The following is a 24,209-nucleotide window of genomic DNA, read 5'->3' as shown; positions in this document are numbered from 1 at the left end:
ACAGTATGTGTCATGGCCCAACTCAGTGCCTGCTCTTGGGGAGTTTTCCCTCAGGCCCCTGTGGGCTGTTTGCAGCCCCTATTCATTGCCAGAGCAGCATGTAGGGACTGGACCAGAGGAAGGAATCGCTCCCAGAATTCCACAGATACTGTTTCCTGGATTAAGCTCTATGGGCATTGCAGGAGCCCACTGGTGGCTGTACAACACTGAATCCTTATCAGCTTCTGGAACAAAATATAAAGATCCAGATATTTATTACTTAGCTGAAAAATACTAGTCACCAAAGTCATCCCTGGTGTACCAACACTGAATCCACTTGAGTTCCACCAGGGGCAAATTTGGTTGTAGGTAACTCAGTAAATTTTTGAAACATTTTAAATTAGTCATGATTGATGATTAATGTCATTTTTTTCTTTTAAAGGGCATTTTAATAATATGTCCTCACCGCATTAAGTTTGAATGAATGACAAGAGGTGACATCAGGAATTTGGTGAGGCTGTATATATACAGCATATGTGAAAATCATTACGAGTATTAAAGATATATACTATTTAGAAAGCTTCAGAAATAGTTCTTATAGAAATAATTACAAAGCTTAGAAGCCCTAAACTAATTTCCTCATGAATCCATGCACCCCAGCACTAGTTCCCAGCCATCATATTCTCTCAGACATATTTTTTATTTTAAATGGAACTAGTATTACGCTCCTGTAGCTGTGAGAGGTGGGGTGGGGAGAATGCTGTTTATCAATAACTTAATGCTGCTCTCCTAAGATAGTGTAACCTGAAAGAGTAAATTACATAGGGACAGTTTGAGTAATATCTTACTCTGCAAGTAGCCCTATGGAAACATTCTAAAGACCCAATACATCAGAGTCAGTGAGAGTTGAGGGCACTCAGAAGCATCCTAGAATTGTTCCATATCCTGCACCATTGGGCATTGTGGGACAGTTTGTGCCTCCCTTATATGGAGCAGTACTGTCGAGCTCCTTTCTACAGTATCTGAGCACCTTCAGTTGTCAATGGATTTTATTCTCACTGCCCTCCTCCCCCTTTTGTGGTAAGAATGTATTATCCCATTTTTAAGATGGGGAACTGAGGCAGAGTGAGACTAAGGCCTTTCAAGGAAAGAAGATACTTTTTTTTAAATCATGTGGTAGCTAACATGTGGTAATTAATACATGGTAACATCCTAGCATGGATAAGACAGTTGTGGTTTTAACACATTAACAGTTCAACATAAATACAGTAGAACCTCAGAGTTATGGACACCTCAGGAATGGAGGTTGTTCGTAACTCTGAAATGCTTGTAACTCTGAACAAAACCTTTTGGTGATTCTTTCAAACGTTTACAACTGAACATTGACTTAATACAGCTTTGAAACGTTACTGCACAGAAGAAAAATGCCGCTTTTAACCATCTTAATTTAAATGAAAGAAGCACAGAAACAGTTTCCTTACCTTGTCAAATCTTTTTTTTTTTAAACTTTCCTTTTATTTTTTTTCTAAGTAGTTTAGGTTTAACACAGTATTGTACTGTATTAGCTTTTTTTTAATTTATTTTTATATTTTGGTCTCTGCTGCTGTCTGATTGTGTACTTCCGGTTCCAAATGAGGTGTGTGGTTAACTGGTCAGTTTGTAACTCTGGTGTTCATAAATCTGAAGTTCTACTGTACTAGGCTCCACCTGGTGTTTACCTCAATGTGTTAACATGTTAAAGCTACAGCCGTCTTGTTCACACTGGGATTTTATGGCATGTTGGCTAACGTGGTTATAAAACCTTTTTTCCTAATGTGGGTGTACCCCAAGTGACTCGCTCAATGTCACACAGAAAGCATGTGACAGAGCAGGGAACTGATGTGGTGTTTTCTGAGTCCCAATGTGCTATCCTAACCAGTGGCCCAGCCTATCCTACTATGAAAGTTATTCTAGGCAAGCACTGTAGATGTAGTAGGCACCAGCCCTAGTGAGTCACAGTAACCACTGAGATATATGGCTAAGTGAAAGGGTATTTTAAGGCTGTCAGGAAAGGGAAAGGCGGCTAATATCCTAGGTACTGAGGCTTAAACAGTTACAGTTCAAAGTGAACAATATTCGTTCCTGTTTGGGTCCCTGGAACAGTATAGTCGAGAGTCAGGGCCCTACAGGCCTAGTGCCTGGGGTGCCCTCTACAGTCCAGTTTTTGCTCCAAGCAAATAGGTGCTTGCAGATTTCTAAGCCAGGCTCAGTTAATTTCTCTCATTGGGGTTCCTCTACACTCGTGCCCTGCCCAGCCATTGCTGCTCCTCCATAAGTCCCACACAGAGCTGCACCCGCTAGTTACAGCCTGTTCCACGCATGGCTCTACATACAATTAGGGTTGCCAATTTAGGTTGGACGTATTCCTGGAGGTTTCATCACATGACACAATTGTTCATGAAAGATTACTTTTTAATTCCTGGAGACTCCAGGTCAATCCTGGAGGGTTGGCACCCCTACATACCAGTTCCAGGGGTTGACTCTCTGAATTCAGCTTCTTTCCAGCTCCCTGTTTGCCATGTGACCGCTGCTTCAACTTTCCTGCAGTTCCTCACTTTCCATACAACCACTGTTTCCAAACAGAGCCTGGAGTGGCAACTTCCTGATTCATGACCTTTTCCCTTACCTGGCCAGGAGGAAGAGGAATGTGCATTGGGGAAGGGGCTAATGGGAGTTGTAGTCCCTTGCTTAGTGGATGCATCACAGAATTCATAGTGCTCTAAATGTAGGAACCTGGTTGAATCCAAAGCAGCAGAAAAAGAGAGATTTGCATCATAGTCATGTTCCAAACAGGAATTTCAGGATTAGTTCTGGTATGTCTCTTGAGCATCAACTTTTGTGGGTCAGAGCTAGCACCAAGTCAAAAGTGATGCCAGCTCCAGCTGACATACAATGGTGAATCCACAGCAGAGCGCTCCACTGTTTTGGAAGAAAGGTCGAGTGGAAGGGAGGAGATTTGGGGAGAGCTCGTTTTACAATATGTACATTTTGCTAGCTGCTGCTCCCATACTTGGAAAAAGTTGCCCAATGTGCTTCTAGAAATGACAAGGAATTATTTCGTCTTTGCAGTGTTGGAATCATTTCACTGTTCACAAACACTCCTTTGGTTGTCTTGACAACAAAGCTTATAGCAGTCTTTATTCTGGGATGGAGATGCTACTCTCACTTTGGAAGCCATTCTTAAATGTACTGAACCTAAGGTCATTTTCTTCTGTTGGCTCTTTAGTTTTCTCCATTATCTGTGATGAACCTGAGAGAGAAGAGCATTTACCAAAGAATCTCAGAAATTAGGTCCCTTTTAATTTATAACAGAAAGCCTTACAGACCCAATTCAGGAAGGTGCTGAGACCCTCTGATAAGGTGCTGAGCACCTTCAATCCATATAATGTCAATGGGAGTTGAGGGCACTCAGTACCTCACTGTGACAGCCTGCAGATGTGGCATATGTAGCTGTATAATCAATATGATTTTGTTTTCTGTGTACCACACCTTTAAATCCCTAGGATTCTCTTGTCTGTTTTGCAGGACAGAGTTGAAGCAGCACGTTACTGAGGACACGCACACATTGTTCTTTCTTGTTGTTTCCATTAATTTGGAATAAAAATTACTCAGACTGAAAGTATAACTGCTGTATATATATTGAAAAACATAATACCAGAGAGTAGGTGAGTTTATATGCAGTCTCAGCAGAATCACATGGATTTTCAAAAGTAAAATATACCTGGTTTACCATCCCAGGTAACATAGTTACCTATCAGTCAGCTGAGCCCTTGATATCCTCTTTATAAAAGTTACATCATGGCTGTACTGAAGTTAGAGGAATTACTCCAGATTGACACCATCATAACTGTGGGCAGACTCTGGCCCATTTATCTTGCTTTGGATTTGGAGGGAACATTAACCCATGAATAACTTAGCCACAAGTGGGCAATGTGGGCATTTACTTTAGGCACAGATAGTATTGGTGTAGTTCTGCATCTCTTGATAACAACTTGTCATATTTAAAACTACTTCTGGACCCTTTCATTTTAAATCCAAGAAGACAACATTGCAGGCAGTGCTGCCATTAGTCTTTCCTTGGTTATGCTGAAAAGCCCTAGGAATGAAAGCCTGTCATGGGACTGTCCCACTGCTAGAGAGAGAGGCTCCCATAGCATAAGACCAGATGTTACAGCTGAGCCTTAGCTGCCTCTTAGAAATTCAGTACGTAAGGAAGCAGAAAAACAGGCTGAACTGTTCATAGTCCAAGCCACCTCCCTTATTTTTCAGCTACTGTGAATATTTACCTTTAAAAACTTACCTTTAAGGTACTGCCTGCTTAAAAGAATGGACTCCAGGAGAGCATCTTTCTTTCTGGGAGGTCCACATATCAGTCATCTGAGGCTCTTTTACAGCCAATGATAAAGCTCTCTAGCTCCTGGTCACTAATGAAATCAATGGCCACTTTTTCCTAGAGAGAAGCCCTCCAAATCCCTGCTGGGATGGAAAAGAATAGAGAGCATATTTAATTGTCTGTCCCTTTCAAAGAACTTCAGACATATGTGAATAGAGATCATATCTGACATTCTCATTATGTGTGTTGGTCATTAAAAAGCTAAGGCACAAAATGAGTTACACCAAGCAAGGGACATAAAAGGCAATAAGAAGAGTTTATTAAAATACATTAAGAGCGAGAGAAAGACAAAGGAAAGTGTAGGATTTCAGGTCTCTCTAGTGGAGAAAGAGAGCTAATAACTGATGACATCAAGAAGGCTGAGATTTTTAATGCTTATTTTGCTTCAGTCTTCACTAAAAGGGTTAGTGGTGACAGCTACTCAACACAATTAATATTACTACAAGAGAAAAGGAACACAAGCCAAAATTAGGAAACAGTAGTTTAAAGGATATGTATATAAGTTAAATGTTTTCAAGTTGGCAGGCCTGATGAAATTCATCCTAGTGTACTTAAGGAACTAGCTGAAGCAATCTCGGAACCATTAGCAATTATCTTCAAAAACTCATGGAAGATGGGTGAGGTTCCAGAGAACTGGAGAAGAGCAAACATAGTACCTATCTTTAAAAAGGGGAACAAAGAAGAGCTAGGGAATTATAGACAAGTTGGCCTAATTTCAATACCTGGAAAGATACTGGAACAAATTCTTAATCAATTTGTAAGCACCTAGAGGATAATAGGGTTATAAGTAATAGCCAGAATGGATTTGTCAAGAACAAATCCTGACAAACAAACAATTTCCTTTTTTGATGGGGTTACTGGCCTAGTGGATGGGGGGGAAGCAGTAGACAAGATATATTGTGATTTTTTAGTAAGGCTTTTGGCACAGTCTGACATGCGATTCTCGTAAACAAACTAGGAAAATGTGGTCTAGATTATATTACTATAAAATGGATGCACAGTTGGTTGAAAGATAATACTCAAAGAGTAGTTCAGCAGTGGTTTGCTGTCAAACTGGAAGGACGTATCTAGTGGATTCACACAGGGATCTGTCTTGGGTCTGGTACTATTCAATATTTTCATTAATGAATGAGGTAATGGAGGAGAGAGTACACTTAAGAATTTACAAATGGTACCATGCTGGGAGAGATTGCAAGCACTTTGGAGGACAGAATTAGAATTCAAAACAACCTTGACAAATTGGAGAATTGGTCTGAAATCAACAAGATGAAATTCAGTACAGATAAATGCAAAATACTACTCTTAGAAAGGCAAATGAAATGCACACACACAAGGTAGGGAATAACTTGGCTAGGCAGTAGTACTGCAGAGAAAAGGATCCAGGAGTTATAATGGATCACAAATGAATATGAGTCAGCAATGTGATGCAGTTGCAAAAAAGGGTAATATTCTGGGGTGTATTAACAGGAGTTGTATGTAAGATATGGGAGTTAACTGTCCCACTCTACTCAGCACTGGGAAGGCCTCAACTGTAGTATCATGTCCAGTACTGGGCACCACACTTAGGCCAGAGGAGAGCAACATAGGTGGTAAGAGGTTTAGAAAATCTGACCTATTAGGAAAAGTTAAAACAACTGGGCATGTTTAGTCTAGAGGGGGAAAAAAAAGACTAAGGTATGACCTGATAACAGCTTTCAAAAATGCTAAGGGCTGTTATAAAGAGGATAGTGATCAATTGTTCTCCATGTCCATTGAAGGTAGGACAAGAAGTAATGTGATTATTTAGCACAGGAGATTTCGGTTAGATATTAGCAAAACTTTCAAACTATAAGGGTAGTTAAGTTCTGAAGTAGGCTTCCAAGGGAGGTTATAGAATCTCCCTCACTGGAGGTTTTTAAAAACAGGTTAGACAAACACCTGTCAAGGATGGTTTAGGTTTACTTGGTCCTGCATCAGCGCAACGGGCTGGACTTGATGACCCATTGAGATCCCTTTCAGCTCTACATTTCTATGATTTTATGATCTCCATGCAGTTTATTGCATAGTAGGCTCAGTCCTACAGTTCTTGCTCAGACAAAATTCAGTGTCAATGGGAGTTTTTGGCTGAGCAGGCTGCAGGATAATGTGCACTGCAGCTTTCTTAACCCAACATGTAGAGAAACATCCATGACTGCCCTTTACAATTAATTACTGGGAGTCATCCTCAGAATTTTTGTAAGGCTCTCACACACACACACACAATATTTTATAACATGGGAACAGTGTGACCTGCCTGGGTTGGTTTTTTCCTCTTATTTTTACAGCTTCTTTTCCAGCTGGGAACAAGTAAATGCATATAATATAATCTTCTATTTAATTCAGAAATTGACTGTCTTTGCCATGTCCCAAGAATGAAAAAAGAAAAACCCACACAAACCTGTTTCATTTTGCCGTGGTTCACTTGCGCCTCCCTTGGAAAAGCCTCCCCAGGGAAGGCAGCTTCACAGTTTGAGAAGCACACAATGCTAGGTTTCTTCTTATATGAGTTAGAAATAAATCATCTCTGCATAAATCAAAGTGATATAACACATCTCTCTGTTTATACTGGAGCCATAGGGATGGAGAGTTACATCTCAAGTAGACCCAGGCAAATACTGCAGTAAAGTATCTATGAACATTTGTTAGAGTAAATGCAGTGAATTACATTGGATGGCATTCTTAAATCCCTTATTGACTGTATAATTGCTATTCAGGCAGGGTTTTGTTGACATAAACATTTGGGGACATTCATACACAAGATTATGTGTGTTTGTATACAGTTCTTTTATTTGCATGCAATTACACATGTTCATGTGAAACCACCTAGTTGCACTTGAAACTATCCAAGTTATAGTCATCCAATCATGGAATTAAAAACAATACCATGTGATTAGTCACAAAGCTTGACCAGCAAACACTGAATACTTATAGTGGGCACTCCAGAAACTGGAGTGTGTTTGCATAAAGCATTTGTTGGATAATTGCAAATAGCAAACAAATTCTCAAAGCCCTAGTCTGGTTCTTAGCTTGTAATTACTTCAGGGCTAGGCCTGTATCTTTGTATGTGTTTGCCCTAACACAGGAAGGCCATTGTCCTGACTGAGGCCTCTGCTGTATAACACAATTATTTGTTAATAATCATAGAATATCAGGGTTAGAAGGGACCTCAGGAGGTCATCTAGTCCAACCCCGGACCAATCCCCAATTTTTGCCCCCGATCCCTAAATGGCCCCTTCAAGGATTGAACTCACAACCCTGAGTTTAGCAGGCTAATGGTCAAACCACTGAGCTATCCCTCCTCCCTAATAATCTACCTGCTGGCAAATCACAAATAGAAGAGGGGCTAAATTCATTGAATAACTTGTTTGCTGAAGAGAGTTGGTCTTGCTTTAATTATATGACTAATCAGATAGCTTATCTGAAAAAATTTGGGTTAATAAACAAAACCAGATTTTTGCAGCCCTGCATTTGGACTAATTATTGTTTCTCTGCTTCTGTAGATTGGGGAGCCAAAACTTGTGCTCTGCCTGGACTGCTCCACTGAGACCATGAGCAATCACCTTTTGAACACTGATGATGCCGAAACTGTCATGAAACAAATTGAAACGTACTACCAAGCAACCGAGCCCATGATTGCATATTATGAAAAGAAGACACAGTTATGCAAGGTAAATTACTTAACTTTTGAATTAAGCTATTGTTCTCCTCTTCCATTATGTGAATGGTGTTTCAGGATTAGTGATGGAAGGACCATTTATAAACTGCGCTCAATTCCTGCCAGCCTCCCACAGAGCTCATATTCTGATTTGATTTCATCTTTCTCTTGCTTGATTTATTTTCTCCTGCGCACAGACTGGCATCGGCAATTTCAAATAGTCTCTGTAAAATACACTGTTACTTTCAAACACCAAGTGGAGCAGCCTGCATTATGCAACTTCTGCAATCAAATGTCTGACTTCTGGAAAACAATTTTAAAGCATAAAAAGGCAGATTCACCTAGAATACCATGCAGCACCACAAACCATAGCATCTTCTCCTATTAAAATCTTTTATTTAAAAAAATCTGTGTATACTTCTCTGCATGGTCACCCAGGACCCAGGGTAGCATAAATAACCTTAGTGTGACATCTAAACCTCCCTCCTGTGCAGAACTGAACACACACCTCCACACCAGGTTTACATAGCCCATTAGGGACAGATCTTCAGCTGGTGTAAATGGCATAGGGCCACTAATTTCAATAGAGCCACATCTTTTTACACTTGCTGAGGATCTGACCCTCATAGCGTGACTTTAGTTTAAGTAAAAAGAATGAATAAGCAGCACTTTGTAGAGCTGCAAGAGGAAAACAAATATAAGTTTAATTGATTGATGTTGATGTGCCTTGGAATACAATGGTCACCCCCCCTCCCCCCACATTCACAGATCACCTTAAAGGAGGACAGAAAGAAGTTCCGAATCATGCATAGCCCAGGGTTCCCCAGTCACTCATTTGTGCCTTGACCTGGGGCCAGATTCGTTCTTGCTGGCACTGGGAAGTAAATTACATCTTCCAGTTCCATCTTGGGTCCCTGCACCCAGGAAAGGGCCAGTGGTGATATCAATGATGTCAATTCCACCTGAGGACCCCCCCCAGCCCCACAGGGCAGAAGCCCCAAACCCCACCACTCTGCCACAGGGCAGAAGCTCTGAGCTCCCCCTGCCCCAGTTTGTTAGGTGGAGAGTGGAGTGAGGATGCGGGGGGCTCCACGAACCGCGCTTTAATTGTAAAAGAGCCGCATGCGACTCAAGAGCAGAGGTTTGGCCACCCCTGTACTATGTGAACAAAAAATTGTAGTGGATAAAATAATAACACTTGGTCAGTCGTTTTGCTGTGAGAGTAATATATAGTAAATGAATGAATTCACATGGCTGGCGCTCTTTTGGGTAATGTTGATTGCTCCTGAACCACGGAGATCTGACAGGTTTCAGAGTAGCAGCCGTGTTAATCTATATCTGCAAAACGAAAAGGAGTACGTGTGGCACCTTAGAGACTAACCAATTTATTTGAGCATAAGCTTTCATGAGCTACAGCTCACTTCATTGGAATGCATCCGATGAAGTGAGCTGTAGCTCACGAAAGCTTATGCTCAAATAAATTGGTTAGTCTCTAAGGTGCCACACGTACTCCTTTTCTTACTGAGATCTGAGTATCACTGGTGGAGGGGAAATTTGCAATTTGCAGGGCATGGGTTTTGCTTTCTCACTCATACCAAGTTGCAATATATTATTCAGACTGCTGTGTGCTGCTCTGTGGCAGGGCTAGGGGTTTCTGCCCTGGAGGGAGGGAGGTCTCAGGTGGAAATGGCATCATTGATATCACCACTGGCACACTTGTGTGCTCTCTGAGATAGAGAAGTGGAGTGGAAGTCAGGTGAAAAATAGAAAAATCCAATACTACTTCTGATCACAACTTCCTTGTATTCTAGATCAAGGAATTTGTCACAGGCTTTGTTACTTTATGGATCTAGCTATGTGTACAGGATAGAGTCTTTCTGTAAAAGCATTTCGAGATATGTATTTTGTATACTTGCATTTTATTTTAAACATAACTCACGTTTTCACCCTTAGGAACCTAGTTCATTCTTAGGTGGGAAGGAGCCATTAGAAGGGCGCTGTGTGCAGGGAAGGAGGGAGGGTTTCTGGCCAGTGTATTGGGACTTAAAGGTGAAACAAGTCCTACTCCACCTCACTGATGCTGGGAAACCCCTCCTGCTCAGGCCTGTGCTCCCAACAGATGAAATTCGCTGCTGTGCTAAGGGCCCACACAAAATGTATGCCCCTTTAAATCTGACAAACCCTATTTTGAGGGATTGGGAAGGATTTAAAAGGGCATAGGGTGGGATTTGAAAAGGTGTTTAAGGGGCCCAAATCCCACCCAGCTCCCTTAGGCTGCTTTGAAAATCACAGTTGTCTTTATTTTTAAATGCAGCCTGCCTCAGTACATGACCAAATACTGCTTGTGCTTTTACTTGCAGGGAGATTAGCAATCTTACTTAAATGTTCCATGGTGCAGCTCTCAGGAGCATAAGGATGCAGCACTTCTAAAAGAGCCAGCCTTTGCGTTGGCACAGAGCAAAAAGACAGAGTTGTCAACTGGCTTGTCAAAGAGAAGACTATTTTTATTTGGTTTCAACATTTGGAAGTGAATTTAAGGCTGAGACACGGGGTCAGAGTGGCAGCCCTGGCACCCGAGTCCCCCCATTTAGCCACAGAACAGGTACAGTGCGGGGCAGTCACAGTACAAGCTTCCCTCCACTTCGCAGCTCACCAGCTCTTCAGTCAGGAACTGGAGGGGCTACGTGTGCACGGGAGAAATTCACCTTGGCGCAAAAGGCCAGCACAAGGCCTAGAGTGCCCTCAATTGGTACATCACCCCGCGGCCCAGGGATGTGTTTCAGCTTGAGTGAGAGGAGAGGTGGGTGCATTTCAACTGCCTGAAGTTTACATGTGAGCAGGTTCCAAACTTCCCTTTTGTCTTCTGAAATTTCTTACTGACTGCCCAGTACTGCCTCCCGAGTCTCTGGTTATAATGTCTCGTTTACTTGGTACAGAGTCAAGAATCTGTTTGCTATATTTTTGTGTATTTAATTTTGTTTTTAAAAAGTCCTTTCTTCCACTAAACAATTAGTCCCCGCGTTCTATTATATCACCGATAGAGGACTGTATCAGTCACCTAATAAGGCCAAGTGCCCTCTGCCCCCTTAATGTAGTAATGGGGGGGCGTTAAAAAAAATAAACAAGTTGTGTGCCAGTCACTGCCACCTGCTCAGCCATCTACTTTATGTTTCATCCCTACCTTGCCTCTAGCTGTTCACTGCCCAGTTAGGGTGCAGACTCGTTGGGGGATAGGGAATCAATATAAATACATAAATAAACAACAGGATTCTTGCCAGCCTCAGCCATTAACTGCATCCATAGCTTTCACTCCACCCAAAAATGCATTCCTAGAACATTTGTCACTCCCGTTGATAGTCTCTCTTTCTCCCTTTACTTGGTCTTATTAGTGTTCATGGTCTTGCTGTTGAAAGGAACAGACACACACAGCGCATTATCACATCCTAGCAATGGTTTCTTACTGTTTTCTCCAGCTCCTACATGTAGGTTTTCCAAACACTTTGTAGTTTGCCCCTCTTTAGGTCACTCTGACAAAGGATATGAATGTAGCTCACCCTGTTTAGTGGTTTAAGTCTGAACTGAAAATGTTTTCTTTGTGGGCTAGACTTGTTAGTCTTTGTTTTGAAGAGTCACTTTCCCTACTGCTGTATAGCACCATGATACATGGGAACGGCCCTCTATGAATGAGTGACAGATCACTTTCCTGGCTCATGTAATCTTTGGCCAGCAAGGGTGCCAATTAAATGTCAGTTAGGTGGGGAAGGTAGAGATGTGGACCATCAAGTAGGGGCACCATATTTTATAAAGAGCCCAAACATCAAACCTTAGTTTGTTCATTAACTGCATTAGATTTACTGTTAGAACATTTGTGGAAGGAGCCTTAAGGACCTTATGGAGACCAAGAACCTTTGGAGTCAATAGGATTCTTGAAATGATGATTCGACAGTGTCAGATTATTGTGGCCGGAAGGTCAGGTCTCCATTTGAAGTCACTCTTTGAACAAAAGATAACTGCTAACTGCTTCTATTCAGCAACTAAGGCCCTGCACCCAACAAAGGTATTGGAATCTTAATATGCAAATGATTCCCACTGTCTGTGAACCTGACAGGAATAAATGGTTTCAGAGTAACAGCCGTGTGATAGTGAACCTTTCGAAAGCTCAGCTGAGCAGAGGCACAGGGAGTGTGCCACATTGATGTGCAGTTTCAAAAGAAATCTAATCAGAGAGAAAAAAGGGGATAGAATTGAAGGGTTTTGGGGGTTTAGTTTGTTTCTAATCTGCACATTTTCCATTCGAGCAGATAGCTTCCAAACCCTATTCTGGGCGTCAAAGTGACTGTAACGGTGGGATAGAAGTTTTTCCATTTAAGGAATTTAAAATCTTGGTATTAGAGGCAATTCAGTTCTCTATGATCCCTACCATGTGTGACGCAGTGCACCCAGCTGGTAACGACGACTACAGATTGTTTTTACAGATTATTCCTATCCTACATGTAAGTGCAGAAAGTACTTTTGAAAGGAACAAAGACTAACTTCCTTAATACAGAAGCATTCATGCTGTCGAGTGTTGTTTTTCAGAAATACAAAGCTGCTGCACTATTTTAATTCAGAAAGCTGATATAAATTTGCAGTTAACTATTGAACTATGTCATTTTGGGGTAGCTGCTTGTTATGGCAGAAAAACAGAAAAGTGAAAAATTTCATAACAAAAACGCAAAAGTCAAGGTTTAGTTACAATAAGAAAACTCATGGCAACAGTCAATCCCAGGTGCACGAACTAACTTATGGAACCATACTCACATTTATTATGTGTGATAGCCACATGTGAATCCAAATTAGGTGCTTCTTTTAGAAAGGGCTGTATAAACAAAGACACAATTTAGGCTGCAGGCTGCATCTCAGGAGCACTGCAGCACACATGTAGGCTAAAATTGTATGCTAAAAGGTTTTAGAGCAAATGTTGATTTTTTTTCTAGTACAAAATCAAATTATGAACCACAAATATATTTTACTCTTTTTGCCATTGAACATGGTTATCCACAGGGACAGGGTTTTTGAGGAATTATAAGTTGTCTTCCACAGTATAATGGTTAAGTGAAGCAGAGTATGGGTCTGGTTTCTTATTGTATTTGGGTGCCTAAAGATACAGGCTATTCTACCTGTGTAGCTACATGCTGGACTGAAAGGCAGGCTGCATCCACACTTGTCACTGAGGTGTGTAGTTACACATGGCAGTGAAAGGCTCTGGCAGGGGGGAGGCAGCGAGTTAAGGCTCCAGCAGCAGGGAAGCTCCCTGCCAGCTCTTTTCCCTCTGCCCCCCTGCTAGATCCTTTCCCTGCTGCCTCTCTCCTGTTGCTGGAGCCTTTCACTGTGGCAGGGAAAGTCTCTGGCAGCGGGCCACTACATTGCTAAAAATAGCAGTGTAGACTTGGGAAGCGCTGCTGGGGGTTGGAGGGTGGTCTGGGACTGTAGCCGAGGGGTTCAGGTGTGTAGTCTACTACTCGCCTAAGCAGTGCCTCACTATTTACAGTGCTATTTATACCCTTTCTAGCTGGCATGCTGTGTGTGTACACACCCCACCATAAGTGTAGACATGACCACAAATAGGCACCTAGTAGGATTTTCAGAAGTGCCTAAGTGCCTCACCCCCATTGATTTCCAGGGGTGAATTAGTCACATAGGTGCTTTTGAAAATCCCACTAGGCATCTGTCTGCATCTTTAGGTGCCTAAATACCTTTAAAAATCAGGCTTGATATCTAATGTAATAGTGGTTTATTCAGTAGTTCTGCTTTTTACTGAGAAAGACAAATTCTGATTATTCTTAATATCTGACTCATCCTTTAAAGCTTCGTTTATTGACAGTATGTAGGAGTTTAATAAGTAATATTAACAGCAATGCCATAGGCAATCAAGCAAGATCCCAACCTTGGTTTACAGTAGCTGAGTAGGTGTATTCCTAGGATACTTCATGTTCAAATAGACAGCTAAATAAAAAGAGTGTGCACTTAGCAAATAATGTAAGCAGCCTGGCCCAGTGGATTTTTAGGGATTCATAAAACTTCCCTATTTCAAATTACATCAGCCTGAAGTTTAGCCTACAAGATGTCAATCCAGATGCAGTTTTTTCCTTCTACTTTTAATAACAGCTCTGAAAAGTAGTTAAGTCATGTGCTGGTTAAGGAGAAGTAAAAGAAACTTTTAGTTACTTATTGCAGACTTTTTGCATAGCTGTTACAAAAACCCCAACAATTATTCAAAGAAATTGTCATACTGGATAAGACCATCTCGTGGATTGTCCAGTCTCTGATAGCATCCAACACTATATGCTTTACCGTAAGGGTACCTACATGGTCTCGTTTCTATAGTCAAAAGCTCCATTTCCTCTGTGGCAATTTCAAGTTATGCATTTTCAATACTAAGTCATGCAATGAAATAAAAATATGAGGAAGTATAAAATAAACTGAAAATACCACCAAAATAAACAACACAAGGACTAAAGGACTGAGTGTAATATTCATTTTCAGACTTCACACTAAAACCCTGCGTGTTGGAATTTACCTAAAACTGCAGTGGAATTTCCAATCAGATGCACCACAAAAACCAGAGAGCCTTAATACTGTATTTAGATCTAGCTCACAACAGAGGACACACAGTCTTGAACTTACCGTACCATTTGTAAGTTCTTATCTTGCAGGGTCCATCATACACTTGAAGGAACAAACTTCTCTTTCAGGCAGTGCTGCTCGCTGAAATCATACAGGTGCTGGGATAACTTTGTGCTGTATCCTGCGAGTTGGACCTTTTCCCTTCATGTCTGGTGAGGGCCAGTGATGGCGGTGGTACGGGGCCCATTGTTGGTCAAAATTGTCAGCGTTTCCCATTGAGTGGATAGATTCCAGCAGCTCTTAAATAAAGTGTTGCGAATCCCATGTTCAGGAAACCAACTCTTGATGCTGACAGTCTGGCTATTGGCCTGTGTTCTAGCTCCCATTGTTAGGAAGAGTCACTGACGGGAGGTCTCCACTGCAATAAAAAACCTGCAGCAGCGAGTCTCAGAGCCCGGGTCAGTTGATTAAGGCTTACGGGGTTCAGGCTGCAGTGCAGATTTTTGGGCTCAAGCTGGAGCCTGGGCTCTGAGATCCCCACTTCCCTCACAGGCTTTCAGAGCCCAGGCTACAGCCCAAGCCCAAACGTGTAAATTACAAATTTTAGCCCCACAGCCAAGTCCTGTGAACCCCAGTCAGCTGAACTGGGCCAGCTGTGGGTCTTTTATTGCAATGTAGACATACCCCCAGAAGGTGGTAGCAAGGCAACTACACTGGTTGCATTTGCTAACCTCCTCCCAGCAATGGTTGAAGATACAGGATCTCGGGAATGGAGGTTGTTCATAAATCTGAAATGTTCCCTAACTCTGAACAAGACATTATGGACTTCAGCCACTGGGGGGTTGGGGCTGCAGCCACGGAGGATGGGTGAGGGGCTTCTGACCCTCGAGGCACCAGCGTTCTGGGTTCCTGCCCCGCAGGAGCACCAGAGCTCAGGGCTTTAGAGCTGGAGGGAGCTCGGGTTGGAGATTCAGCCCAGCAGTTCCATTCCCAGCTTCTGCCCCACAGCTCCATTCTCCTCCCTCCAGTTTCTGCCAGGGGTGTGGGCACACCGGGGCTTGGGACTTTAGCCACGAGGGGAGTGCTGGGGCTGAAACCAGCACTCCCCCTTTAGCAAAGTCCTGAGTCCTGGTGCCCCCCCCGGGGCTGAAGCTGGGAACAGAGCTGCGGGGCTGAAGCCCCGAGTCCCAGCGCTCACCCCAGGTCTAAAACCCTGAGCCCTGGTGCTCCCGATGGTCAGAAGCCCCGAGTTCCCCCTCCCCCGTTGACCAAGAGCCCTGACCCCCCCCCCCTTCGGCCCCATGGCTGAAGCCCCAAGGCAATACGGTACTTGCTGCTGGGTTTTTTTGGTCTCCACTGCTGCCTGATTGATTATTTCCGGTTCTACAGGGTGTCCAGTTGACCAGTAAGTCCGTAACTCTGGTGTTCATATCTTTGAGGTTGTACACTAACGTGCTCGTGCTGATTCTTTGTCTTCGGCCTACAATACAGTTGACCATGAGATCTAATTGGTTTGTTTGTGAACACAAGGAGGGGTGGATGGATCCTTTCCTGGGTGTGTCTGTTCTTTTACTCCTAAGAGAACCCAGAGTGTAGTTGTGGGCAATAGTTCCGCTGCCCCATGAACTGTCTCATGGGGTACTACAGCGGTGGATATTGTCACCTCACTTGTTTCAATCGGTAGGAGGGAGAGTAGGAGACATAGGCTACCGGGTATCCTTGATTTTTAGATGTTACCCCCCTCCATCCCCATTGGATCCACCAAAATCCAGAGTTGTTAACCTTTGGGCACATTGCAAAACATATCCTTTCCCCCTCTTCTCTAAGGCTGTTGAGGAGGGAATGTGCTGAGGTGCTCTAGTTATGGACAGGCCTTTATTTAGTGATTTTAAAATTATGGGATAGGCACATAGAGCCCTGAATGGGCAGCTAATGTTATATTTTAAAAATTTGAGAAATAAAAGAATTTTGAGGAACTTTTCTTGCACTGAAATTTTGCTGGCTCTAAAATATGTATTTTGTGTGCATACAGTGTAGAGTTTCATACTTTGGAAGAAACAATTGAATTAGAGATTGAAACTTTAGTTCAGATCTCAAATTCTGTTTCACTACATAGATGAAGCCATTATTTATCAGTGGTAATAAACATGATAGATTGGATTACAGATCCTGTTTGCAGATATTTCTGGAATACAAAATATAAAAATTTAGAGAGGTGTGTGAATGGTTTTAATAGGCCAAAGATGAAACTCAGAATAAAAAAAGCATCTGACACTAAATACAAACGAAGAAAATCGATCCATAATGAAAAGAAATAAGCTGTTTCCAGATCTCACTCAATCACTGTATTAATCTACACGTTTCCCATATAATACACAGAACAATTAATGGCTGTAAACTCTGTTCCCCACAGCCAAAACACTGGTAATTATTCCACAGCATAGGAAGCAGTTTTACTCTTTCTTAGTCAGTTCTCCAAAGTTAGTCTAACAGCCAGGAGAAAATGTGGTCAAAGCAGAATCTGTGAAGAACACAAGGCTAAAGAGAACAACTCAGACTTATCTCTTTTGAAGAAAGTGAGCAATGGACCAGAACAAAAGCAGTGCCCACTGCAGAACATGCACTGCCCAAAGGTCATGAAAAAACTGGAACAAATTCACAAAGCTTGAAATACAAAAAAACTCAAAACTGACATGCTAGGTTGGGAGCTGTTGCCTGAAAGCCCTTACATCATAGGATTATATGCAGTGACACTTCAAATGACAAGAAAACAGTAAACAAGTCAGTGCTAGGGACTTATTTTTTTTTACCAGTATTAAATGGGGCTATTTTATTGAGTTTATGTTTAACATAAAATAGTGTTAAAATAGAATCCCAAAAATTTGAGAGTCCTTTCCATATATCAAAGTGGTTACGATATTTTAAACTTCAAAGGACTCTGCAGAAAGATCAATGTACAATTGAGCGACCTACAAAACCTCCACGTGATCTAGTGGAAGCATAAGAAATGAATACGCTGTTTTCCAGTTCAGCATTTAATGAAGCTGCAGACACTACAGTAGGATTTTCTTAAGGAGCATGTTTATAAATCCAATCCCAAATCCAATAACCCAGAATTAGTACTGCTCTGAGTCCTTTGGATCAATTATTTAGACAACATGGGTAATTTAAATTGTTACAACGTAATCAGCATGGGCTGATGTTCACAACATCATTTCTATGTAACCTACTTTTTGTTTTAATAGATAAATGCAGAAGGAACGCCAGAAGAGGTTTTTCTTCAAGTTTGCACAGCAGTTGACTGCTTTCTGAAAAAGGAAGAGGAAGCATTGTCTCTTTCAGCAGAAGTACAGTAATGGTTTATACGCAAAAGTTTCATCTTATGTGCACTTGTCACACTTGACTAAAATGCTGTTCAAAGCAATATCTGCTGTTTTGAGAGGTATCTGGAATTAGTGCATGTGGTATTCAATGTTATTTTAAAATAAATCTTTTATTTATAATCATACAGTATGCTAAATACAAAATGGTCTCCACACTAAAACCACACTAGTACTGTATGTTGTTTATCAAATTGTTTGCACAGGTTAAAAGCAGCATGGTGAACAGCAGCTCCAGTTTATAGTATCATGCATTTGAATATAATCATATGTATTGCACAATCAGCGGTCAGCTCCGTCAACTGCCATATAGCAAAGACTTTCAGGATTGCTCTGTCTCATTGCAATGAGGTTATTTTTTTTCTTTCATTAATTAACACTGTTCATTTTTGTGCTAACACTTAGCTTGTTCCTGATTTATAGTGGTTGAAATCTGTTCTCTGCCATTGTGCTTGATAATGGAATATTCCTGGAATTAGTCATGCTAATTTGTGGAGCTGTGGAAGTTGAACAGACTTTTAACACTTCCCCAAAACACTGTAAATGCATTGAAAAAATGAACGGAACATGCAGAAATTAACAAATATTGTAGAGGTCTGTCCATCTGTTGCCATCGCACAGACAAAACTGCTGTGAAATCTTTGCTGTGCTGGTAGAATTTGCTGTATATTGTAACAATTTTCTAATTGGGCAGGGATACCTTTGTTCTTTGCTGAAAACATGAACTGAGTAATGTTGGTACAATTAAAAAAGTGCAAACAGATATTTCTCCATGCTAATAATAGTTGCATATTTCACTGTTAAAAATTAGCATGTGAAGTTGTTCAGCAGCCATTATATATAAAGATTAGCAGATACTATTAAATCATACTCTCTAAGTATTCCAAGTGTAAATTTCAGTTTTGGATCCTCATCTGTTGTCTTCTAGTGGCACTGCCAAACTTTGAAAATGACAGTCAAAAAGAAAGAAAAAAAAAAGAGGCAGGGATTGTTTGATTCCTGTTGCTTGTATTTTTAACAATCTATCTTTCCAAAATATCTGCACAAAAATATGCAAAATCATATCATATTTCCATCTACTCAGCCAAAATGCTTTTGGTATACTGGTAGCCAAAACACCCCAAACTTATTTGAGTCTTGTGAAGTAATTGCATCCTCTTACTGTGCTGTTGCACCAGTCCATAGTTTAAGTTTGCATGATTGATCTTTCCGTCAACAACTGTACTTTCAATGAGCATTTATGGGGCAGATTTGTATTTTTAAAGTTATCTTTCTTGTAATGAAGACATAATACAAATAAAAAGTATGGACAAATGCTAAGAGTCGTAATTTATGCCGTAGTACACTTGGGTTTGATCTTGCCTAAAGCTCCATAAAATATGGATAACTGATAAATATAAATCAAATAAAGCACTCTAAACTCCCCCTCCCTCCAAATCATGGCAAGTTTTTTTTTCCCCCCTTTTCTTCTAGTTCCTTGCCATCTGCCATGTGAGCAAATAGCTCCAGTTATTCACTAAAGGGCAATTTTAGACCTGGTTTTCTCCTTTAATCGTGGATGTTCTTGCTTCCTTGGGTTCCTTTATAAGTTAACCTTTTACCTCTGACACCAACTGAAGTGCTAGGCGAACTCCAGAACATTGCCATGAACGACCTGGAAGGGTATGTGATACAACATGTCTAGCAAAACACTTCTTGGAAATAATCAATTTACCTTCAGAATGCAGCCAGACTCCTCCAGCTTGAAGAGAAACGTCCTTTTAGCCTAGATCTGAACCTGGTGGCACTAATGGCTGTACTCTTATGCTATTTTTCCAATAATTAGAGGATTTTAGAATGATCATGTGGTTGTAAATTATCCTAAGCACACCCACATACAGGTATTTCTAGTTGTTCCTTGAGTTATTTCTCATTACAATGACAATTAAAATGAGTGGAATGTGAAACTCTGATTTTTGGTGCTGTCCCTCAGAAACCGATCGTCAGTTTCTAATTCCAAAAGTTATTTACAATATTAGTCAATATACAGTTCCATATTTTAAATGTAGTATGTCAAATCTTACCCTTAATTCCACCCTCCTTCTTATATCACATTTCCTAGTCCAGTGGTTTTCAACCCGCGATCCGCGGATCCGCTGAACATCTGCACTGTATGTCTAAGGGGTCCGCGAATGGTGACTAGGAAAATAAAATTTCAGATCTCAGAAAAGGCTTTCTGTTTTTTCTGATCAATCAAAAGGATTTGAATACCCCCACCTACAGGTCAAAACCCAGAAGTGGTGTTGTTACCATAGAAGCCCAAAGTTTAGTGCCCTTTCTCACACTGTGTCAAATGCTGTGCACTGAAACATTTACAGTTGAATTCTGTTCAGTCTAAGACTTCTATGGTAGGAGTCTCTGGATCACAGGTTGAACTTTCAAAGGGGTCTGCAACATCCATGTCAAATTGTGTAGGGGTCTGCAAATGAAAAAAGGTTGAAAACCACTGTCCGAGTCCATCAGGTATAGCCGCTGTGATGCCAACCTAGAACCAATGCAAACATTACATGGATCAAATATGCAAGTATCTCACACACACACACAAGATTTCCCCCATCTCAGTAAGTAACACTGTTTTTGTGTAAGTATATTATATATTTGATATCCACCACTCTTACATATATCTTCATACACATACATACTGTGTGTGAGAGAGATAATTGTGTGTGCGTGCACACATACATACACACAAATATTCATTCAAATTAGAAACAGGGCTTTAATCAAGAGATTTTAACTAAGGGATTTCATGTCTGAATTCCCTCATGTCTGAAACCCCCCACCCCATTCCGCCCTTCCCCTTCAAACTGTATTAACCTTTCCCCTGTGCACATTTGTAATTTTTTTCCCCACTTCTGTATTATGGTTATTTCCCTCTAAGAACATTTTAAAAGCCCTTCAAAAATAAGATGACAACAGATTTCTCTCTTTAGTAATCACTCTTCACCAAAACAGCTTCCATGACAGTAGTGTAACTGAGTGGGAGAACATAGTATTATATGTTCCCATGATATTATAGATTCTATCACACAATAGCTTTTGTCTTTCATCAAAGAGAAAAGTGAAATACATATGGTATCTTTGTTGTATTATATATCTTTAGGTTTATTAATTTCTCAAAGTATATGAGATGTTTACAGATGATGTATTACATCATTCAATGTTTTTAGTAACTGTACTATATTATCTACTCAATATATTATAGGCTTAAACTTATTTTCCTTAGAAACAAATAGTATGAAAACCTAAATGAAACTGTGAAATTTAACATTGTGATCAGGCTACAGTTAAAGTTACTATCAAATGCAATCAGCCAATTACCCTTCTTATTGCCATGGTTTTAAGCTAATGTGTTTCTTTTACATTCTAAATCACTCTGAAAATTTGAGTTCTTGTTTCAGTGGAAAACTAATACAGTTTAAAATAATGCGTGTTTCTGAATCACCAGCGATACAGTTCAATAAAAAAAGTTATTAGTTCAAAAATATCACAATAATTACAAAGCTTTGCAGACATCAGCACGTTTTGAGATTAATACAGCACACCAAAGTTGCTAACGTTCCTTTCTTCTTCAGTCTGAAAAAACAACAACAACCCAATTTGTGAACAGGATATGAGAAAACTAAGGCTCTTATCCTGCAAGAGGCCGAGCACATTCTATTAGGTGCAGCGTACGTTCAGTTCTCACTGAAGTCAACAGTAGTGCCAAGTGCTGAGCCAGTGCAGATACGGGCCCTTTAAGTATTCATGTGACCTACTAAAATGTACTATTTTCTATTGTTAATGTTAGTTAAAAAATTAATTTCTACCCAGAAAGGAAATCACAGTAAGCATTCTATATATAAACAGAGCGTATCCACATAGTTTATTTCTCACAGTTCTCCTGACAATTGAACATTATTTAAGAACATACTGTATACACAGATAAGAAGAAACATACAAAATGTTTTAAATGATGCACGACAAAATCCAGCAGTATAAAAGAATGCATGTGAACCTTTGCTCACTGCTCAGGCTAAATTTAATCACTTGTTTAAATAGTAATAAAAATACAATCTTTCATGGATCTTGTGCAGACTACAAAAGAGGAAAATTATTACCATATATATGATTTATATTAGGCAGTTTTCTTTGATGAGTTGCACTACCAACTCCAAATGCAGAGGCAGAAGGCTGTGTACTTTATTTTAAAGGAGTTAATGTTGAGTATTAGGGACTTTACACAGTTACTACCACTGGCACTTTTCACCATATTTTGTACACGTCACATGATCATCTTATATAACATTACATTTAAAAAATATATCTGAGTGACAATTTTTTAACATTCACAAACCATGAGCTGGTTAAGGAAGCAATGCAACAGTTGCTCCCTGTAGTGCTTCACTGTTGGTAATAGAGTTCATTGTGGTAAAAAAAAAAAAAAAAAAAAAAAAATTAGAAGAAGTCAATGTGATTAAGCAGCTCCAATTTAATCAAGACCTGTAACCAACCATCACTGGAACAGTGAGTATTTTTTAGAGTATATCCTAGAAGCAAACACTGTCATTGGTTAAAACCTTGCCTAAAGAAGTCAGTTCCTGTGCGGAAAACTATTTCACAACAAAACTGCAAGCTACTAAACTGTTTTTATATAAATACTTCATCTTCTCTGGATCTCATAACCAAGTTCTTCAAAGCCTTTGGAATTTATTGTATCTTTAAATGCGTGCTCTCATTTCTGGCTCAGCCTTCTATATTTTTTTCCTTTCTTTTTTGTTTTGTTTTAGATTCACCACCTAAAAATGACTTAAGGTGGGAAAAGGAAAGTCTCCCAGTGAAACCTTCTGCACACTAGGAATGTTCAGCTGCTGTTCAGTGATCAAGAACCGTGACAGTTCAGAGCTGTAGTTTGACGAGTACACCCAGGAAGCTGTCATGCTGTGAGTGACATTTCAGGGAAAGCAGAGTCTTTCCAAAGTGTGCACGGAATTAACAATGATGCCATTGTTACTTTTCAAAGAGGATTGTAAGCCCAGGTAGTAAGTCTGCTTCCCATGTCATCTATTTGCTGGAAAGTAGTTTGGGTCAAGATAATTGTAACTGGTGCCTTGGGACATGCAGTAGTCTCTATCTAAGAATGTCTCTGCTCTGTAAATAGGCTGTAACTGGTGATCTTCCTTGTGAATCTCTGTTTCATGTAGACTGCAAAGGAAAGAAAACACAATTTGGCAAGTGAACTTATTTTTCATAATATATTCACTTCCAGAACAATGAATATATGTTTCTTTTTATTATTTTAACTGACAGATGCATGTCAAATTCTATATCACACACCATTACTTCACAGTTGAGGATTTCAGAGAACATACTTTCCCTGTCTCATACTTAACAGTCCAAATATTAATTACTCTCTCCATTACACTGAAAGAATGCCTGACTTTCACACCACCAGAAAACACACCAAAAAGAACTATTAGAAACACACTTTACAGTTATAATCTAGTTACATCTAACTTTCAAGAGGTATCATGGAACAGATAAATCCCATATAGCGAAGAATTTACTCAGTGTTTACGCCTTAAAGGGTTATTCAAGTAATTGCAAATAAGAAGCATCAATGCTTGCTGCTCACCAGTCGGAACAAGAATCACAGAAATCCAAGGACATTTCTTGAGGGCAATCCTGGCAGTGCCACCGAATGCCTTGAATGGGTTCAGTTCCGCAGTTGTCACACTGTGAAACATATTGAACAAAAAGGTAGTGAAAGAAAGAATTTATGTTAAAAATATATATAGTTTCATCTCAACCAATGTACTGCATTCAAAGGATAATAAAGAGCATGGTTTCTTGAAAAATCATCACCACCTGCAGATGAGTTCTGTATAATCCTGAAAGCTTGTCTCTCTCCACAACAGAAGTTGGCCCAATAAAAGATTATCTCACCCACCTTGTCTCTCTAGTATTTATAAATTAACAGATCCTGGGAAAGACCACTTGGACCGCTGATGATCATCCTACTTTCTGCTTCATTCCCCACTCCCTCAAGGCTCCCATTGCAATTATCCTTCTGGCCAACAACAGATGGACATGCTTTCCTCTGGAACCTATCAGTGTCAGT

The 24,209-nt window shown here is 40.4% G+C and overlaps 2 protein-coding genes across 3 annotated transcripts in view; one reads left to right on the top strand and one right to left on the bottom strand.

Moving 5' to 3' along the window:
* Nucleotides 1–19,384, top strand: part of AK5 (adenylate kinase 5) — a 150,829-nt gene extending 131,445 nt beyond the window's left edge. Inside the window, exons 13-14 of the mRNA XM_073357295.1 lie at nt 7,930–8,097; nt 17,936–19,384. Coding sequence (XP_073213396.1) covers nt 7,930–8,097; nt 17,936–18,046 — 279 coding nt within the window. The 3' untranslated portion in view covers nt 18,047–19,384. The remainder of the gene's footprint in view (nt 1–7,929; nt 8,098–17,935) is intronic.
* Nucleotides 19,385–21,942: 2,558 nt separating this feature from the next.
* ZZZ3 (zinc finger ZZ-type containing 3) overlaps nt 21,943–24,209 on the bottom strand; it is a 67,706-nt gene continuing 65,439 nt past the window's right edge. For both annotated transcript variants that reach the window (XM_073357288.1, XM_073357289.1), the window contains exons 10-11: nt 23,724–23,824; nt 21,943–23,293 (exon numbers count right to left, since the gene is read on the bottom strand). In XM_073357288.1, coding sequence (XP_073213389.1) covers nt 23,149–23,293; nt 23,724–23,824 — 246 coding nt within the window. In that variant the 3' untranslated portion in view covers nt 21,943–23,148. The remainder of the gene's footprint in view (nt 23,294–23,723; nt 23,825–24,209) is intronic.

This window comes from Lepidochelys kempii, chromosome 8 (genome assembly GCF_965140265.1).
Source record: "Lepidochelys kempii isolate rLepKem1 chromosome 8, rLepKem1.hap2, whole genome shotgun sequence".
Lineage (NCBI taxonomy): Eukaryota > Metazoa > Chordata > Testudines > Cheloniidae > Lepidochelys > Lepidochelys kempii.
This window is presented reverse-complemented; position numbering and strand designations above follow the sequence as displayed.